Source organism: Geotrypetes seraphini, chromosome 1 (assembly GCF_902459505.1).
Source record: "Geotrypetes seraphini chromosome 1, aGeoSer1.1, whole genome shotgun sequence".
NCBI lineage: Eukaryota > Metazoa > Chordata > Amphibia > Gymnophiona > Dermophiidae > Geotrypetes > Geotrypetes seraphini.
Window position 1 is genome coordinate 264,813,676 of NC_047084.1, and position 21,367 is coordinate 264,835,042.

At 43.1% G+C, this 21,367-nt stretch overlaps 1 protein-coding gene across 4 annotated transcripts in view; it reads right to left on the minus strand.

Annotated features, from left to right (window-relative positions):
- FAM193A (family with sequence similarity 193 member A) overlaps positions 1–21,367 on the minus strand; it is a 382,414-nt gene that overhangs the window by 209,761 nt on the left and 151,286 nt on the right. For all 4 annotated transcript variants that reach the window (XM_033950625.1, XM_033950616.1, XM_033950602.1 and 1 more), the window contains exons 7-8: positions 15,470–15,594; positions 13,639–13,786 (exon numbers count right to left, since the gene is read on the minus strand). In XM_033950625.1, coding sequence (XP_033806516.1) covers positions 13,639–13,786; positions 15,470–15,594 — 273 coding nt within the window. The remainder of the gene's footprint in view (positions 1–13,638; positions 13,787–15,469; positions 15,595–21,367) is intronic.

Consider the following 21,367-nt stretch of genomic DNA (forward strand, 5'->3'; position numbering starts at 1 on the left):
GCAACAAATTCCAGAGTTTAATTACACGTTGTGTGAAGAAATACTTTCTATTTATTTTATGAACCAGTTTACCATGTACAGCCCAACACAGAATTCTATAATAATTCTTAGCTTTAAGATTCTTTCCTTTCAGATTATGGAGGAGTGGTTTAGTGCTTAGAGCTGCTACCTCAGCACCCTGAGGTTGCAGGTTCAATCCCAGTGCTGCTCCTTATGACCACGGGCATTGCCCCAGGTACCACAGTTAGATTGTGAGCCTTCCAGGATAAATAGGGAAAATACTAAGATTATCTGTTATAAAATAAATTGTACATCACCCTGATGGTATATCAAATACCAATGAATATATTCTCATAAACCTTAAAGCTGTTGTGAGCTATCTGCTATGTGACACAGGCCCTATTTCCAACACAGCCAGATCCTTTGTTAAGATACCTGTCTCAATGGTAGTTACAATTTTATAGCAATAGCTTTAATCTGTGCTTACGTCTTTGATCATTTCATCACTGAGCTAAGGAACATCAGAGCCAGCAGAGATTTATTTATTATTTATTTTAAAAATGTATATACCACCTAAAGGTCTAGGCAGTTTACAATCAACATAGAAAATAATGAAACACAATACATTGCATCTCCAATTAAAAAAAAATAAAAAGCTGTCCTGCATCCTACCCTACAAATAATGCGTTTCACTCACATAAAAGCATCAATAAATAACTGTGTCTTCTAAAGTTTTTTTAAAAAATATCTCTGGTCTTACATAAACACAATTGACCTGTCAGTGCATTCCAAAATTTCACTCCTGCTACAGAGAACATCGAATTCCTAACCCTTGTATGCACCACAGTCCTCTCTCTTTCCATTGATAGTCTCAAACCAGGATTTATTTAAAATTCAGTAGCATAATCCAATATTTTTTCAATGAGACCTGCCCAATTTTTAATGCTTAATGTCTTCCCATCTAAAGTCTGAATGGTATTTCACCTATGTGCAGGTTATAGACAATTCATACCAGCTTCCTTTATAGCTTCTACTCAACATAATACATCACTCCTCCCTCCCAGCCAGTGTGTACATTAAAGGAATCACCTCCAGTAGTTTGAAGAGTTTTGCCTGCTCCTCTTTCTCTCAGCCATGCAAACCAAATTATCAGCATTTATTTTTGAATAAGCCTTCTCTTTAGTTGCTTTTGCAGGAACAAAATGTCACAGGTATCTGCCTCCTGACTCTATACAAACTGTAACGTTCCTCTTTCACCATACCTGGAAACCTTTTGCCATTCTCTTCTGTTTTTAACATGACACCCATCAAAGAAAATACAACTGATGCCATTCTGCTGAAGTTCCTCTTCAAACTGTGCATCCAATTTTTCCATGATTCTCACCTGACCCTTCTTCACCTTGTTCTAATCAATCACCAAAGCAGTGTCTACATGAGTGATGAGTCCTGCAGCACTAGCAATCTCTGCTGTCTCTCTCAGTCAGTCCAGTATGGTGTCTTAAACTGGAAAGAGCTATGTTAGTTATATCCTCAGTATTATATTTTTGGCTCTTCTTAGCTTTCTCTAGTGCAACGGGAGCTTCCTCCATTGGTTCTTCTACCACATCATCCAAATCTCCCAGTTCCACTTCAAGCACAGATCTCTCAATCATCTCTTGTTCTTCTGCTGTTCTTTTTTCACTCTTCATTCTCTGCTTTTCTTCATTCTACCCTTTTGTCTGTCTTTCCTTCTGCAGTTCTTGTCTTCTGGTCTCAGAGAGGTTGACTGGTCCAATCTGATGAGGTTCTCTCTTTGACCTTTTATAAAGGAATCTTCTTTTCTCTGTTGCAATTACAATGTATGTGTATTCCACTGACACAGGCAGAATTGCATCCCACATCAGCTCAACTCTTTATTTCACACTTGCAGGTAAGTATGTCCATAAGTATGTCAAGCTTCTTAATCTGTTTTTCTACTCCAGTTTTGCTCTGCCCACAGAAACTTTCCTGGCTTGTTACCATATGGATTTCAACTTTGCTTTAATCCTAAATGGCTGTTTTATAAGAGGACCATATAATTTTTGATATGCTTTGTACCGGTAAACAAATAATTCAGTCGTTAGGTCACTGACCAGCTCATCAGTACTGTAATTTTATCTTTCTTGATCATCAATGTCTCTCATACACAACCTATATCTAATGAGATCCTTGACAATTTGTAGTTCAGCTACAGGTAGCTCTCTGCCTGATCCCACTGAATGATGTAAAAGAGTCCAAACGTGCAGTCTTTTCTTTTTGAAATTTTCATTATTAGATTATTGCTATGACAATGCTATGTTGAAAACCTATGAATGAGAAAATGAAACTAATGTGTTAGCATCAACATGGATAAATACAGCAAGAAATTGATAACTGATGTACAAAAGGTATTAATAAGCAATGCAAACACATAACTATCAGCGCACTTAAACATATTTCAGTAATTTGTGTATGTTTGATAATCTCCTAGAAATTCCAAATAGGTAAATAACATATTACACAACATTTAAGGATAGTCATCAATTTTCCACATAAAATTATACCATTTTTTACTAGCGCTTTTTAAAATTGTGACATCTCCAAAATTAATACATTCTAACCTGGCAATTGGTAGGTATGAGTGTGTGTGTGGGGGGGGTGTTGATGGTTGGGAAAATGCATGATTGCCAAATGGGAGGTAAGAGAGAGGGTATGAAATGTGGGGTAAGTCTGAGATATAAAGGCAATGAGCCAGGAGAGAAGAAGAAAGGTATTGAAAAGTAATAGGAGTGTTGGGGAGGGATATGAGAGGAAGAAGATGGGGCTCTGAAGGGGTTGAATATGAGGTTAAAATAATGGCTATTTTACTGATCATCTTTCTTCTTTACTTCAAACACTAGTACTTATTTCAACACAAAGCTGATGTGGTTAAGTGAACACAGGGGGGTCGGTAATGAGAATAACGGAGGAGCCCAGAGCAGTTATGTTTATCACCCACACCATTCAAAGTTAAGTTGTTGTTAAATTTATCATTTCATTTTATTTAAGTTTGATTTGATGTTATTTAGTCTTTGTTTGGTGGAGGAGACTGTGAACAACTATGATGGTCTCCTTAACAGCTGCTCCGTGATTTTTTTCACTGGACCTCAGCTGCGTGTCTGAGTGTTCACTTAACCACATCAGCTTTGTGTTGAAATAAGTACTAGTGTTTGAAGTAAAGAAGAAAGGTGATCAGTAAAAGAGTTATTTATAGCATCACCTTGGATAAGTAAATTCCCTTGCTGTTTTTAAAATAATGGCTAAACAGAGGTAATAGCAAATGGAGTAAAGCGTAAGAGAGAGAAGAACAACCTGGAGGAAAGGGACAGAGAGAGAGAGAGAGAGACTGGGATGGAGCTGGACTAGTGAGGGAATGAGGCAATGGAAAGTAAATGAGGCTGAGAGGGTGGGAACAGATGATAGAAATGGAGGACAGGTGAGTGAAGTAGGAAAGAGACACAGAAGGGGCAATGGGAGTACTGTAAAGGAGATGAGAGGTAAGGAGGAGACTAAGAACATAACATAAATGTTTATTTCTATACCGCATTAGCCTTTCTGTTCAAGGTGGTGTATAGGATAGTAAAAAAAACATCAGGAACAGTAATTTTTAACAAATTAGAATAATACAGTTTAACAAACGCATTAAAATTAAATGAAAAATTGAGGTTTGTGATGGGTAAGATGATGAGTGAAAGTTGTCTAGTCTTGGATCAACAAGGGTTAATTTAAAACTTGGTCATCAGGTTTTCACGAGCTTCCTAAAATGCATGTATGATGTAGAAGAGCGGGCCAGATGACTCTATTCTGGATCTTTAGAAGCTGCTTGATAGGATAAGAATTTATTGATGAATCTCTTATGCAAGAAACTTTTAACTGATGGAAAGAAAAAGGGTGACTGGGGTTGAGAGGTCCACCCAGGTCTGGAAAATAAGAAATGATTGGTGAGGTAATCAGGCAATAAACCATATAGGGCCTTATAGAAGAGACAGCCGAATTTAAAAAATACCCAATTCTCAATTTTAACCAGTGGAGTGTGTTGTAGAAAGGGGTTAAGTGATCAAATTTTTAAAGTTAAATATCAGCCTTACTGTGGTGTTTTGAATTAAGCTTAATTTCTGGGAAGGAGAGAGTAAGAAAAGGGGAACCTGGGGTAAAAATCAAATGGGCAGATATAAATGCAGAAAAGAGAAAAGTGGGAAAAAAAATGAAAAGAAAAATCAGAGAAGGAAGTTATGCCACTGGTGAAGATGGCAGCCTAATTCAAAGGCTCCATCTCACAGCTAGCTTATCACTGGAAAAAAGTGTCTTTGTGAATCCTGGGATGACGGTAGTTATTGCTAGACATGGGGAGAGAGTGGCTTGCCTATGTCGTCTAAAAAGAAAGTGGAACTAGAAAAGGTGGCTGGTTGCGTTGCAGAGGATACATTGGGCTGGCCTGCATATGGTATCGATGCGCTGGAAAAAGGAGGAAAGCACACATCTACAGCAGGAGATGCTGAATGAATTAGTGAAGGCATGGAAACTTTAACTAAGGCTAACCTGCATGAGCTCTTGGTAGAGGTTAAATCAGAGATCTCCGCAGTAGCAGTACAGGTCACGGAGGCGATCTGGGAACTAAAGCAGGATCTTGTTGAGATGGGCAACCACATCAATAAAGTGGAGACGCACATGGACACCTGCGAAGAGATAGAGGCAGGTGCCCAGCACGGCACACGAAACCTACATACAGAGCTCCATGAGTTGGTAGACAAAACTGAAGATAAGGAGAACCGAGCCAGGCACACAACAATATGAGGATGAGAGGAGTGCCTGATACTGCAGTCTATAAGTCAACTGGTTGGAACTGTATTAGGACCTTGCCTCTTGTGCTTTACAGGAACAAAGATTGGTTCGGGAGGTAACCCGAACTTTGACCCGTGCTAATGTACGTTATCACTGGGCTTTCCCTTCTGGATTTTTAATGACATTCAATGGCATGCACAAGCGAGTTGAGACCCTTGGGGAAGCACAGGAACTTATACAAAGAGGGGATTGAGGTGCTGGATGGTCCTGTAACGAATGGTGTGGCTTTGTCTATCCAGCTTTAGATAGCAGAGTGGAGGGTAGACCTAACTTGACGTTCAGAGTCTCACCAGGGAACAGCAGGCAATAGCTATGGCACCACTTGAGCTCCAGTGGCCTCTGGATGGCATTCAGATATTTGCAAAAAACAAAAGGAATTGACTCCAAAATATCCACAGAGAAGAAAATCCAGAGAAAACAAAAAAAACTATGTGGAGTGACGATGTTCCTGAATGGAGCCTCTACAGACTAAGCAGATGACAAATGACTTCTAATGAAAGCTTTGAGAAGTGAAGGAATTGATTAAAAGTCAAATGGCAAGAGAACAAATGGCTAGAGAACAGAAAGCAGAGAGTGGGTATAAATGGGAAGTTCTCGGACTGGGAGAAAGTGACTAGCAGTGTGCCCCAGGGCTCAGTACTTGGGCCCATGTTATTTAATATTTTCATAAATGACCTAGAAGGAACATCCAGTGGGATCATCAAGTTTGCTGATGACACAAAGCTATACCGGGCAATCAGATCGCAGAAGGATAGCGAGGTGACTTGTGTCAGTTAGAGAAATGGGCGGAGAGATGGCAGATGAAGTTCAATGTGGAAAAGTGCAAATTAATGCATTTAGGCAGTAAGAACAAGGAATACGAGTATAGAATGTCAGGTGCAACTCTGGGTAAGAGCGAACAAGAAAAGGACCTGGGTGTACTGATAGCTAGGACCCTGAAACCGTTGGCACAATGTGCGGCGGCAGCAAAGAAAGCAAATAGAATGTTAGGCATGATAAAGAAAGGAATCACGAGTAGATCGGAGAAAGTTATAATATCGCTTTATAGGGCAATGGTCAGACCACACTTGGAATACTGTGTCCAACGGTTCACGGAAGTTTCGCCCCCCACATTTCGCCCCCAGCAATTCGCCCCTCACATTTCGCCCCCGCACATTTCGCCCCCCGGATGTTTCGCCCCCACACATTTCGCCCCCGCACATTTCGCCCCCCGGATGTTTCGCCCCCACACATTTCGCCCCCGCACATTTCGCCCCCGCACATTTCGCCCCTGATTATGTGTACTGCACATTTCGCATTGGGCTAGTTTAGCGCTGGCCACTGCGGTATTAGCTCCAACGCTCATAGGGGAGCCAGAGAGAGAGAGTCGGGGAGGTGGACCCCGCTTCGGCTCCCGATGTTTAAAAAAAAAAAAAGGGAGGGCGGAAAGGAGCGGTCCGCCCCGCACGGGCATACCTTCTGCTTGGGAGCGTCGCGCTTTCCCTGCGCCCTGCTTCCCGGCTCTCTCCTCGTGTGGCTGGGGCAGGGTAAAGGGTGGGGGGGGCTGCTTGAGAGGAGTCGCCGCTGGAGAGGAGTCGCGGCGGTAGCCGCGCCGGCGTTTCTGAGCCGGCGACTCCTTCCTCCTAGGGCGCGGGTCGCGTTGGCGCTGCGACAGCGTTCCGGGCCGGCCTCTCCCTCCCCCCCCAGGCCACGGGCCGCAACTCCCTCCTCACATGCCGCGGGCCGCGTGGAGACTGGCGGCCCGGTGGGAAGGGAGACAAAGTTAGAGTGAGAGAGAGAGAACGGAGGAACGCTCAGGAGCGAAATGTGCGGGGGCGAAATGTGTGGGGGCAAAACATCCGGGGGGCGAAATGTGTGGGGGCGAAATGTGTGGGGGCGAAATGTGTCTGGGGGCGAACCTTCCGGATCCCGTGTCCAACATTGGTCTCCCAACCTAAAGAAGGATATAAAAATGCTGAAGAGGGTGCAGAGACGAGCAACGAAGCTAATAAATGGTATGGAGAACTTGGAATATGAGGAACAACTCAAGAAACTGGGACTGTTCTCCCTTGAGAAGAGGAGACTGCGAGGGGACATGATTGAGACTTTCAAAATACTGAAAGGCATCGACAAAATAGGGCAGGAAAATAAATTATTTACATTGTCCAACGTGACACGGACAAGAGGACATGGACTGAAGCTAAGGGGAGACAAGTCCAGGACAAATGTCAGGAAGTTCTGCTTCACGCAGCGAGTGGTGTACACCTGGACTGCTCTCCCAGAGGAGGTTATTACGGAATTCACTATTCTAGGATTCAAAAGCAAATTAGATGCACATGTCCTTACGAGAAGCATAGAGGGATATGGGTGACTAAAACTACATCAGGTGTACACCTGACTGGGCCTCCGCGTGTGCGGATCACCGGACTCGATGGACCATGGGTCTGATCCAGAGATGGAAGTTCTTATGGACTTTATTTGAAAGTGTCAAAGTTCCAAGGTACACTGAAATCAACCACATAAAATAAATTCATCCACATAAAAATAAATTCATCCACATAAAAGCCTTAAAGGACCTAGTCCGCTAGGGATACAGGACCCAACACGGTCTGCGTTTCAACGAAAAGTCTTCTTCAGGGGTCCTATAAAGGTGAATATATGGGAAACAATTGTGTGGTGAATCGGAAGTGAGACCCCTGAAGAAGACTTTTTGTCGAAATGCGGACCGTGTTATATCCCTAGCGGACTAAGTCCTTTAAGGCTTTTATGTGGATAACTTATTTTTATGTGGATGAATTTATTTTTATGTGGATGAATTTATTTTATGTGGATGATTTCAGTGTACTTTGGAACTTTGACACTTTCAAATAAAGTCCATTCAGGAATATTCAGGTATTTGCTGCAGCCTACTGGACTATGTTCCAACTATATTGTCCATTATTGGTGTGGACATTTTTTAAGAATGGGACATGTTGATATTTTCCCTACAGCCATGTGAGTGTTATGAGGGTCTTAGTGCTAGAGCAGTAGGGAGGGGAGGTAAATATGAGTGGTGGGGAATGTGATGTGGGATTTTGGAAAAGGTGGTGGTTTGAGGATCTTGTTGGGAATCTAAGTGGTCATGTTGATCTTTTCCCTGCAGCTATGTGAGTGTTGCGAGGGGCTTCAGTGTTAGTGTTATATGGGGGGAGGGGGAGGTATGAGTGATGGAGAATATGAGGCATGAGTGGGAATTTTGCAGGTCAAAGAATGTGGTTTGGGGATTCTGTTGGAAGTAGAGAATGATGCAGGGAAAAAATTTGTCCCTGTTGCCATCCCGTCCCCACGGGCTCAATCACCATCCCCACCCCATTCAGCAAGCCATCTGATCCCATCCGCACAAGTCTCAAATAGTTATGATTTTATACTGAACTTATTCTATTAAGTATAAAAAGAAACAATATTCTGTACAATTGTCATTTTATAAACACAATAATACACAGCAAGGATTAACAAAACCCCTTTGTCCCCTCTCCTCCCCTTCACAAATATCCCCTCTACTATCGAGAAAACTGAATAAGCCAAATAGCACAGTTACTTACCGTACGGGTGTTATCCAGGGACAGCAGGCAGATATTCTCACACATGGGTGACGTCACCGACAGAGCCCCAGTACGGAACTTGAAAAGTGAATTGCAACTTTAAGTTTAGAAAGTTTGCGATCAGCCCGCACAGCGCATGCGTGAGTGCCTTCCCGCCCAACGTTGGCGCGCGGTCCCTTCAGTGAAGATAAGCCAGCTAAGAAGCCAATCAGGGGAGGTGGGTGGGTTGTGAGAATATCTGCCTACTGTCCCTAGATAACACCTGTTATGGTAACCCGCATTTGTTCTTTGTCGGTGTAGCTTCCCAAGACCTAGCTGAGGAGGACCGGTGCCGAAGTGGTGAATTGCTCGACTCCCGTGTCGAGGATGTCCGCACCGGGGGAGTAGTAGTGACAGGAGTGGTCAGTGCTAAGAGCAACTGAGACCGGACCGGTTCCTGGAGAGTTGGTGCCAACAGCTGTACAAGCAGGGACGGTACCAACAGGTAAAAATGTTCCCCTAGTTCTTCCCATAGCAGGTTGTCAATCTTCTGCTTAAGGGAGAGGGTCGGTACCATTTGCTTTTTAGCCGGTATGGTTGGCTTAACGGCACGGTCTGGGGATGAGGAGGCTGAAGAAGAGGCACTCACAGATATTGGAGCCATGTGTTTGCGGGATTTACGTGAGGTCAGCATGACTTGGCTCAATGCAGCTTTGACCTGCGTCCCAGAGGGGGAAGTGGAAGCCTTCTTAGCTAACTTACCTAGAAGCCTGGTGAATTGCGACACCGGAGTTAAAGTTGGTGGATCCACCGTAGTTGAAGGTCTTGGTCGGTGTGGTTTTGGTCGGCGTGGGTGGTATTGGAGATGAAGTTGGCTTTGTTTCCATTGCGACGCCGAAAAGCTGCTTTTGTTGAAGTAAGCAGTGAGGGTCGGTGACATTAGCCCGAACACAGCTACCGCACTTTTGGAAACCCGTTGGCGGGCAGGACATGGAAGGGAAGACCGCCATTGAAAAATCGAATTCGATGATTGGAAGAATTCAGAAGGCCCCGCCGGGCAGAAAGCTCGCGATGGCAAAAGAAAAAATAAAGGGAAATTCTCTCTTCTTCTTTTTTTTTTTTAACTAAAGAAAGAAGAGAAAAAATTGACAAGAGTCACAAAACCGCGAGAGCGGGAAGGCAGCGAAAAAGAGAAAAATATCTTCAACGAACGTTGAACGTGACTTCTTAGCTCTGTGGAAACTGAAATGCGCATGCGCAGTGCAGGTGGGAAGGCCGCGGTGCAGGTTGATCACAAACTTTCTAAATTTAAAGTTGAGATTCACTTTTCAAGTGTCCGTACCGGGGCTGCGTCGGTGATGTCACCTATGTGTGAGAATATGCTGCCTGCTTGTCCTGGGATAATATTACAGAATGCTGCACAGAAAAATAATACTAACAGAATACTGCAGTCACATATGGCAGGGATAGTGTTAGGAGAGTGCAATTAGGGCAACTGCCCCCTGGTCAGAGAGAGCTCTAAGCCAGCTGGAAGCTAAAGAAGCACGGCCTGGATTTTGCAGTACCCAGTTACGTCTAACACCAGCTCTAGTAGGATACATATTTCAAATCTGATATATTCTAATCACAAAATAGAAAATAAAATTATTTTTTTCTACCTTTTGTTGTCTCGTCATTTTATTCTTCAAATCATGTTGGTCTCAGGCACTGATCTGTTTTCTTTTGTCTTCTCTAGGGTCTCCTGACCATTTGACAGTTCTTCTTTCTCCATGTTCACCATCCATTTTCTATCTCTGTGTATGTATTATTCCCCATGTTCAGCATCTCCCTTCTTTATAACATAGCATAATTCTTTATTTAAATACCACACATATGCCTTCTGGTTCATGGCAATGTACAAAAGAATACAGTAAGGAAAAATTAACAACATTAAAATTGGTTAAACCATGAAGAAGTACAGCAAACAAAATCTCCCTATCTATCCCAGATAGGGATCACAATCTGTGCTAAGGTGCCAGGAAAGTAATAATGAGAACTTTGAACAGGTAAGAGAAAAAGAGCAGACAATATTAAGTTCAAATTAAAAGAAAGAGGAGAAAATAAGAGCAGGAAGAGAATCAGAACATAGAAGAAATGAAAAAAAAATATTAATAAAATCTTTTTATAAACCAGACAAATCACATTTTAGTGCAGGCCTAAATATAACTAATATGAAATATAAATAAATATAAATGAAATAAATAATAACAAAAACAAATGTAAGAAGAAGGAAAGAAAAATAACAGGGAGCAATTCGAAAACTGTCATTATGGCAGCTCGGTCATCACAGCAAGTCCTGAAGCAGCCAAAGGAATAGGCCAAGGAAAGAAGGAGGACCCAACAGTCAGCCGCCTCCGACAGGGCTGATTCACCGGCTATGTGCTGCATCAGTTGGCCATCCGTAACCCTCGTCTCTGGCTCCATGGTGATCTTCATCATTGGTATCCGCGGCAACATAGAAAAGCTGCCAATGTCATGATCAGAAGCAAGGAAATCAGTGATCCACTGCATAGGGCTGCCAAACAACCAGACACAGGAATGCCTGAAGTTAACTTTACCCCAACATGAAGGACATGGCAAGGAATCAAGCATCTGAGGAGCAGTTGACAACAAGGGGGAAGCGGCAGCAATCAGGAGAGCGCCCAGTACATTACATCAAACAAGCCCTCCAAAATGCTCATCCACACCAGGCACGGATGAAAGCACCGAAGCAGGCCACTACACAGCAGGCGAGTAAATTGTAGAATTCTGTCGTTAACGGCTCAGCACAGATGTTTTAGTTAAAATAATTAAAAGAAGAATGAATCGGACTAAATTAAAAAGAATAAAATAACCCAGAATGAAAAATAAAATGAAAGGGTACAAGAATAACAGAAAATAAATCAAATAAAACAATAAAAAACAGAAAAAAGTGGTAGGCACCAGAACTCACAGCTTAACCTGTGCCTATCTCCCTGCCTTCATCACCTCACCAATCATTTTTAGTGAAGAATGGAGGTATCAAGCAGGTCTAGTAAGATGAGAAACACTGAAGACATTTAATTCGTGACATTAACACTTTTGGACATCTGCCCATGTGACTCCTATTTATAGTAGAAATTCAGCGGCGTCTTTTGTCAGTTAGAAAACGAAATGCCATCGTGCAGGCACTGATCAATTATCAAACCTGGTATGTATCAATTTAGCGCCTTCTCCTTATGTCTGCACTAGTTAAACTTTTGTGCGCTAAGTAGTTTGAAATGAATTATACATTAGACCTTTTCTGTTGTTCATAGATATGCCAAGTCACGCAAGTTTTTTTGCCAGTAGTTTTTCTGCCAGTAAATGTGTTTTGGAATTCCTGAATTGGGACCCCCTGAAGCAGATTCCGAAACAGGGCCACGTCGGGAACCCTCATCCACGTCTAAGATAAGTGACGTTATTCAAGATGTGCTCACTGAAATTAATGGCATGATTTAACCTATATCAGGCTACGGAAGAAAGCAAAAAAGTATAAAGCAAAAAACTAAAACAAGTAAAAAAGGAAAAGAAGAAAAAATATGTTTCAGAAATTGATTGAAAAATTACATCATATGCTATGACTGGATAGTGAGCTCCGCAAGGGGGGCGAACATTCCCCATTAGAGCTCTGTATCTTTGAGTGTATGGGAGCAATATTAATCAATAACTAGTTTTATATTGATTACTTCAAAACGATAGGAGAGAGGCTGTGTGTTATTTGTATTAATGTGCATCTTTAGTAATAATTTCTTATGCCAAATTTGGCCCTATTAATTAGATTTCAGTGTTATTTTACCTTCAACATTCATTAGGTTGGAAAGAAAAGAACAAGATCTGTTTGTATTTTAATTTTTGCTTATAAACATTTTGCTGGACTTGTTTTGGCTGTACATCAATATTTCCTCTTTTATTGATTTAGATCTATAGAAAGTCTCAATAATGGTTTGTGATGTTACCAAAAGTCATTTGTGAGAGTACCATATATACTCAAATATAAAGGTGCCCTTTTTTCCCCCAAAAAAGGAGGAAAAAGGTTGACTCGAATATAAACCGGAGGGGGGGGAGGGTGTTAATATTCAAGTGCAGTGCCCTGCCAGGCTCTGCTTCCAGCACTATCCCCCCATCCCTCCCCTGTCAGGCTCTGCACCCAACCCACCTCCCTCCCTGTAGCCAATTAGCTAGCGGCTCTGCGGCTCTGTACAGGCAGGAGCGAAGGAAGGTCGCTCCTGCTCATGCAGAGCCGCTTGCTGACTGGCTGCCATGAGTTTACAGCAGCAGCTAATCAGCTAACGGCTCTACATGAGCAGGAGCGACCTTCCTTCACTCCTGCCCATTCAGAGCCGCTAGCTAATTTGCTGCCAGGAGTTCACAGTCCCACAAGAACTTGCAGCAGCCAATTAGCTAGCGAATGAAGGTTGCTCCTGCAGCTGTTCACCACTGGACCACCAGGGACTTATAACAGGTAAACGGAGGGGGCAGGAGGGAGATAACAGGTAAACGGAGGGGGCAGGAGGGAGATAACAGTTGTTTAAAGTCAGCAGGGACAGGAGATGGAAGGGATCCCTCCTGTCCCGGCCCACCACTGGAGCACCAGGGATTTAAAAGATACCAGGGGGGGGGGAGAGGGGAGGGAGATAAAAATTTGTTAAAGTTAGCTAGGGCAGGAGATGGGAGGGATCGCTCCTGTCCCGGTCCAACACTGGACCTCCAGGGTCTTACCGCAGGCCCAGCAAAGGCCTGCAACAGGTTTTGGAGGGGGCAGGTCAGTGATGACCTGATTATAAACAAAGTCCCTCATTTTGGGCCATTTGTTTTTGCCCAAAAATCTCAGTTTATATTCGAGTATATACAGTAACTCTCTGCCATTTGGTGAGCAATTCCACAAGAAAGAGTCCCGATTTGCATCTTCATGGTCAAGTGGTCACACACTGAACCAGCAGTACATGACAGAAGAGAAAATTAGTGGATTTAACTAAAAAACCCAAATGTTCTGAATTTCAGTCCTATAGGCTCAGAACCTTGCTGCTCTGCTATACTCTGACAATGTTAACAGCTTCACAGAATTAGCTGGTGAAGCACCGACTGTCATGTGTTTAAATTAGAGTTAGGTACCCTGGTTACAACTGAAAAAGAACACATAGTGCTAGGAGTAAACAAATGAGAAATAAAGGAATTATCATACCTGTTCATCTACATAATCATCAATTCTTTTCTGGCATTCAAGCCATTCTTCTGCAACCTGCGCCATCTCCACTTCTAACTGATGATACCTTTGCAACAAGGTACCATACATGTCTTCACTATAGGAATCATGTGATGCTGTTCCAAGCCTAAAACAGAAATAGAAATGAAGAAACCAGTAATAAGAGGTTCTTATTTATATATATCTCTGCAGCCAGAAATACTTATTCAAAAAAGTTGCATAGCTATCATTTAACTAAATATTTACATATTACCGAAACGCTTGTTTTAGCAAAGTTTGTTTACAATTATCTTTACGATAATATAATTCTTCATGAATAAACTCCAATTTTTCCACAGACATGAATATTACAATGAATTTCTGAAAAACATATCAATCCTGTCATAGCTATTTGGTTCTTTACAAAGTGTCAGTGAAATACTGAAATTTTATACTAAGGACTAAATTATGTAAATGGTGTCCAAATTTGGCCACAGATAAAAATTAGCGCTATTCTCAGGCGCCTTTTATATAATAATGTTTGGCACCAGAATCCACTCCCATATTTCAGTGTGATGATTTTCACCAACTGAAACCTAAAGATGCTTTCAATTCCAAACTCCAACCTACCTTCTAAGCCCCAATATCTGTCTTATCATTCCCTCTGTAATTCCCCCATCTGAGCACTTTGTATAGATGCACCTTCTTGTCCAGTTGTTTGTCTTGACTAGATTGTAAGCTCTTCTATGTTTTGATATACAGCACTGTGTATGTCTAGTAGAGCTATAGAAATTAGTAGTAATACTCCTCTCTTCTTGCCCAGTGCTTTAGCATTCCTTTAGCATTTTCAGCCCTAAACAGAATAAAATGCTGCCGCTCCTACAGGGAATTGAATTCAGATTTAGTATTTTACAAAGCAGAAATCTCAGCATTTTAGACATTTTCTATCTTGTCTTCATGGAAGATAATCCTGGAGCAGAACCTCAGTTGACTAATATAGGTGTGTATGAGAATAAAGTAGATATTGCTTCATTCATGGAAGAAAGTGTTTTTGAACAATTTGAAAAGCTGAAAGTGGACAAAGCCATGGGGTCGGGTGGGATCCATCCCAGAATCTTGTGGGAGCTGAAAGAGGTTCTGGGGGGTCCTCTTGAAGATTTAATAAATCCTTAGAGATGGGGGGAGATCCGTGGAATCTCAGAAGAACATCCCTCTTCACAATCTTTGTAATCCCTCTTCACAAAAGTGAAGACAGAAAAGATATGGGAAATTGCAGGTCTTCAAATCTTATGTCGGTGGTTGGAAAAACAAGGTGCTGTTCAAGGAAAAGATAGTGAATTACATGGAATCCAATGGGTTACAGGATCTGAGGAAATAGTTTTACCAAAGAAAAATCATGCCAAATTAATCTAATTGATTTCTTAGCCTGGATAATTAGAGAAGTTGATAGTGGACATATACTAGATGCAGTCTACTTGGATTTCATTAAGTCTTTTGACATGGTTCCTCATAGGAGGCTCATCAGCCTAGCCTCTTCCTAAATTCTGAGTGTTATTGTGCCATTGAAGCTGAAGAGTGTTATTTTATTTTGCAAAGTTCCAATTTGCAAAAACGTAATGCTATGTTTTGACATTGTTTCAGATCACTGAGTGAACTGTGTCAAAGAAAAGTGGGGAATTTTCAAGTGGGGAACTTCATGTTGTCATGAAGTTCCTATGCCTGAAGAAGAAAACTCCATAAGAAATCCATGAATGTATGATGCAAACACCGAGTGACAAATGCCCATCATCACATCATGCCAAGCACTCACATTTACAAAACAAGATTTTACCTCAACTGTGACACTAATGTTGGCAAGCTGCTTTGTAGAAGTGGCTCAGAAAATACTAAACTTTCAAACAGGTGCTTGTTGTGCAATTCCCACGTCACCTGAAATTTCTTCAAATGTTCATTTTCCTATTAAAAAGGAAAAGATTCAGAAAACATGTATATACCAATGTTTAAGAAGGACAATGCAATTTTGCTGGAAATCAGCAGTGCTCCATTAAAATTTCTGTTGTGCCTTGCCTGTTTTTGCTGCACTGCCCTCTAGAGCAGTGTTTCTCAACTTTTTCAAGCCAAGTACCAAATAAGTCTAATAAATATCTACATAGTACCCCCGCCTTTGAGCCACCAAGCTCCACCCCTAACCCCACCCCCATAATAATGGTACTTATTTTAATGCAATTTCTTCCATCCATTTTTCATATACACACAATATAATCTTAATACATAATGGCAGCCACAAAATTTAAAAGAAACAAAGCATACTGTACACAGAGAAAATGTTAATTATCATTTATATTCATGTTTTTTTTCAAAGAAGTTAGTTCTCGCAGGACCAGGCAGGTAACCTGGTGTGCCGCTATGCCGCAAGAGAACAGAAGAGGAGGCGGACGCGTCAGCCGGCAGTTCTCGGAGGGAAGCGGCGGGAACCAGGCAGCCTTGGCTGCGAACAGAAGTAAAAATAAAAAGGTACGCACTGGGGGCAGCGGGGAGGAGGAAGAGGGCCAGGACTTGCCTGTTGCCTGCCTGGGGGGTGAGGAGGAAGAGGCTGGGGCCTGTCTGCTGCCTGCCTGGGGTGTAGGGAAGGAGGAGGGAGAGGCCGTGGCCTGCCTGCCTGCCCTGCCAAATTAAAAATAGGGAGGGAGGAAGTCGTGAGTGCTTCATTTTCAAAATTTTGGTCCACTTGATGTGGAATGACTCGTATATGATTTATAGATAATGCTGCCCCTCCACTAAGTTGACCCACCTTATCTTTTCAAAAAGATCTGTGTTATTGGTTTTTCTACTTCCATCAGATTTATGAGATCCTATAACAATGGTCTCCAATGTGCGGTCCCTGAAGTTCTCTACTACAGTCCTCAAACAGTTGACTGAAATGCTCTTCAAAATCCTGTTCAGTGTGCTAATTTCAATTTTGCCTTCTTGATATAGTAACTGAAAACTGCCTCAAGTATGTTACTCAGGTGCCTCATTTATGGAATTTGCTACTTGACAATACAAAATAAAAGTTTTAAAAATACATCCTTGAAGTGTTGTAGAATAGAGAATTACACGGTGGTTGTTACTTGCAGCTAGCCACGGGTAACCCACCGAAACAGGGAGAGAAAAATAGTGGTCGCTGTGGGGACAAGGCCATTCATTGCCCCGTGGAGCGGTGAATGGTCTTGTCTCCGCAGTGAAGCAATCATGGATTGCGCGGTCCAGCATCCCCACCCAATCGCCGCATCCTGCCATCTCCTACCCTCCACCTCACCTTAGGTGCCAACTTTAATTCTTCTTCCAGCCGCACGCTTTCAATAAGCCACGCATGCAGCTGCTTGAATTGTTGAATTTTCTCTGACGCAACTTCCTGTTTCCGGTTGCGTCAGAGGAAAAGAGTCAACAATTCAAGCAGCTGCGCGTGCACGGCTTATTGAAAGAATGCGGATGGGAGAAGAATTAAAGTTGGCACCTAAGGTGAGGTGGAGGGAGGGAGATGGCAGAATGCTGCGATCGGGCGGAAGGGGGCTGCTGGACTGGATGATCCGTGATCGCGCTTGTTCCCGGCTCACACTAGGAAGGAGGGAGTGAAAGGGAAAGAGATGTTGGGCCAAGGGGATGAAGAAGGATAGAAAGAAACCCATAGCAGGAAAGAAAGGGGAAGACAGGCAGGTGAGCCAGATGCTGGAAAGGGGGGGGAGTAAGAGGGAAAGAAGCTAGATGGGGTTGCAGAGAAGAGACACATTGGTGAGGAAGAGAAGGGATATCTGGACACAGGAAGGTAACAGAAACAGAGGGGAAACTATGTGCATGGGAGCATGGGGACAAAGACATATGGGAGGAAATTATGTGCATGGGGGCATAGGGACAGAGACATACTTGGGGATGGTATATGGACAAGGGGGGGGCAATGGCAGATACATAGGGGAGATATTAGAAATGGGGAAAATAGGAACACAGAAGCGAGATGGTTTGTGGGGATGGGACGGGGACCGAGCTCGCAGGCTCTGGCGGCTTACACAAATTACATTGTAAAGCGCCACGAAGGTTAGAGGGAGGGAGATGGTTGGACAGCGTGAGAGGTGCTGAAGGGCAGTAGAAAGGAACAGACGCTGAAGGGGGTAGCGAGAGGGAAGGGTGGTGGTGGAAAGGAATGGAACAGATGCTGAAGGGGGGTGGAGAGGAACAGACGCTGAAGGGAAATGTGGAAGACAGAGTGGGGAGAAGATGCTAAAGGGAAATGGGGAACAGAGAGTGGGGAGAAGACGCTGGAAGGGAAGAAGACAGAGATGTCAGACTATGGGGAGAGCGGAGGGAAGAAGATGGGTGCCAGACCAATTGGGGGGGGGGGGGGGTGAAGGTAGAGGCACACTAACAGAGCAAATGAAAGACGCCGAGAGAAGACAGACAGTGGATGGAAGGAATTGAATGAGAAGATGAGGAAAGCAGAAATCAGACAACAAAGGTAGAAAAAAAAATTTCTATTTATTTTCTTATTTTTTTGCTTTAGGATAAAATAGTATATTAGTTGTGTTGATAAAAATTTATAAACAAAGCCCTGCCAGTTGAACATCTCTTTCTCTAGTTTAGCATCCAGAACTTTGATTTATAAGGAAGGAATAAGCTAAATATTGCAGTACTGAGGCTTGTATGGATGCTATGGGGACAGTAGTCGCGGTGACGGGGCAAGGACAGTAGTCGTGGTGACGGGGCGAGGACATTAGTCGAGAGGACGGGCAGGGACAGGGATGGTGGTCGCGGAGACAGGGCGGTGACGGGAACAAACTTTTTCCCCGTCATTCTCTATTGTAAGCAGGTCAAGGCAGTTTACAAAATTAGTAGTATGTGTAAGCTTGTGGCCCTCAGAACTTTCTTGTGTTCATCCCAGGGCCGCCATCAGGGCAGTACTACCAGTCCTGCATTCAGTGGCCCGGAGCTGACAGGCGGGCTCCCCCAGGGTCCTAGGCAGTGTTCTAAGGCAGGGGCACCAGTAGCTCGCCAAGGCAAAGTGAGTCGATCACCCAGGACTCACTTTGCCTTGGCAATCTATCGGGCCGATCAGTCTTCCTCTCCCCGACGTCAATTCTGCCTTCGGAGAGGAAGTTCGGGCCAGCCAATCGCTGCCTGGCTGGGCGGAACTTCCTCTCCGACGGCAGAATTGACGTCGGGGAGAGGAATGCTGTTCGGCCCGAAGCAGGGAGAGCATGGGGTCGGCGTCGGCTTTGGGGCCTGTTATTCATTGGTGGGTCATGTTCCCCGATGGCAGTGGCTTGAGGAATGGCAGGGAGAAAGAAAGAAAGGGGGCAGCAGGGAGACAGAAGGAAAGAAGAGAAACAGAAAAAAAGAAAGGGGGCATGAAGAGAGGAAGAAAAAGTTGGGGGAGGGAATGAGGTGTGGAGGAGAGGAAGCATACAGGCTGAAAGAAGGGAAGAAAGATTGGATGCACAGTCAGAAGAAGAAAGTGCAATTAGAGACTCATGAAATCACCAAAGGTAGGAAAAATGATTTTATTTTAAATTTTGCAAAGTGGAGGCAGTATTACCAGTTTTCAAAGGAATTTGCCCAAATAACTTAATAGTTAACTGGGTAAATTCCCAGATATGAAAACTTCCCTTCACTTACTATGCACAATTCTGAATTTATATCTGCTGTCTATATTTTACAATATGGTCCCCTTTTACTAAACCGCAATAGTGTTTTTTAGCGCAGGGAGCCTATGAGCGTCGAGAGCAGCGCTGGGCATTCAGCGCAGCTCCCTGCGCTAAAAACTGCTATTGTGGTTTAATAAAAAGGATGGAGGGTATATTTGTCTATTTTTGTATGGTTGTTACTGAGGTGACAATGCATAGAGTCATCTGCCTTGACCTCTTTGAAAAAAACCCAGAATAGGAATGATAATTAACATTTTCTCAGCGTATAGTGTGCTTTGTGTTTTTTAATTTTATTGTTGGTAGATCATTTTGACTTGGTCATTTTAAAGTAGCTCACAAGTTCAAAAAGTTTGGGCACCTCTGAGCTAGAGCGTTGAGACTGTGTATTTCTATTTTATCCCCCCTTTTACAAAACTGTGGAGCGTTTTTTAGCACCAGCCGTGGTGGTAGCAGCTCTGATGCTCAGAATTCTATGAGCGTCAGGGCTGTTACCACCGTGGCTAAAATCCACACTACAGTTTTGTAAAAGAGTGAGGGTTAGTTTGTGATGACATATTCCATATTAGGCGAAGGTGTTTTCTGTGTTCTGTGTGCTCGAAAGACATGGTTTTCTGTTAGGATTGACGGTGTAGGATTGATCTGTGCTGCTCTGGCTTGTTTAGTTTTACAATGGGTGTATTGATGTACTGCTCACTGCAATATGTAAGATGCTGCGTTTTCCTAGGTACTCATGTGTGACGTGTGGTTTGTTACTAAAAATCATGTTTTTCTTACAGATGGGGGGGGGTGCCAAAAAATGATGGGCCCCGGGTGTTACATATGCTACATACGCCACTGTATGTAAAGATACCAGAAAGCTGGCGTAGCAAAAACTTAAGTAAATTGTTATTCTTCTAAGTTTTGAGTATTTAACCCTCCCACAATCTCACGGGCACTCATTTCACGTTTCAAGTTTATTGAGATTTTGATTTAAACGCAATATCAAATATTTTCAATGCGTATAACAAAAATAAATTTGGGGAAATAAATAAAACCATTTGAACAATAAACATACAAACATATCCATAGATGATTAAAATTACATAAGGAGTACAAGGATAAACTACATTTGTTTAAAAATGCGTTCTCCGCACCTGCTCATAAATTTGTTGACTGGAAGGATCCAGCAATGTGGCCAGATGTCATTCAGGACAAAGACAGAGAAAGAATTGTGCAATTTGGATTAATGATGGAAGATGATTTAAAGCAAATGGCACAGTCTATGAGTAAAGATCTTGACGGACGTTCTTTTTATGAATATCTCCTCTATGCCAAATCAGAGAACCCTTTTTACGTTTTTCGGAGGCGGGAGTGTCGGTGCGGACAGTGCCTTCTTTCCTTCCTAAAGTGATTTCATCATTCCATGTAAACCAGAGTTTATTCCTCCCGTCCTTTCGGAAGGAGGATTGGGGAAAACGATTCTCGTCATTGCGTCTACTGGATGTACGCCGGATGGTTCTACATTATTTGGGGGTGACTTAACGACTTTCGGCGGTCGGATCATCTCTTCGTGTTATTCGTGGGCAAAAACAAGGGTATGGCTGCGTCTAAAGCGTCCATTGCTCGTTGGGTCAAAGAAACGATTGCTTCGGCGTATTTGTTGATGGGGAAGCAGGTACCGGAGCACCTTCGTGCTCATTCGACTCGAGCATTGGCTACGTCTTGGGCAGAGTCCGGTGGTATGTCTTTGGAGGAAATTTGCCGGAAATTTACGTGGTCGTCTGGAAATACCTTTTCAAAGCATTACCGTTTGGACGTTGCTGCCCGTGCGGAGGCAAGTTTTGGCGCTTCAGTGCTTGCAGAGGCGGCATTGGTTTCCCACCCAGTTTGAGTTGGCTTTGCTACATCCCACTAGTCTCTGGATTCATCTGCTGCTTTGCTAAGGAAGGTAAAATTATGTCTTACCTGTTAATTTTCTTTCCTTTAGAAGCAGCAGATGAATCCAGAGCCCCACTCCAGTGGACTTTTTGTCGGTGTGTTAGTTTGAATTATTCAGTTGGGGTATTGTTGGTAAT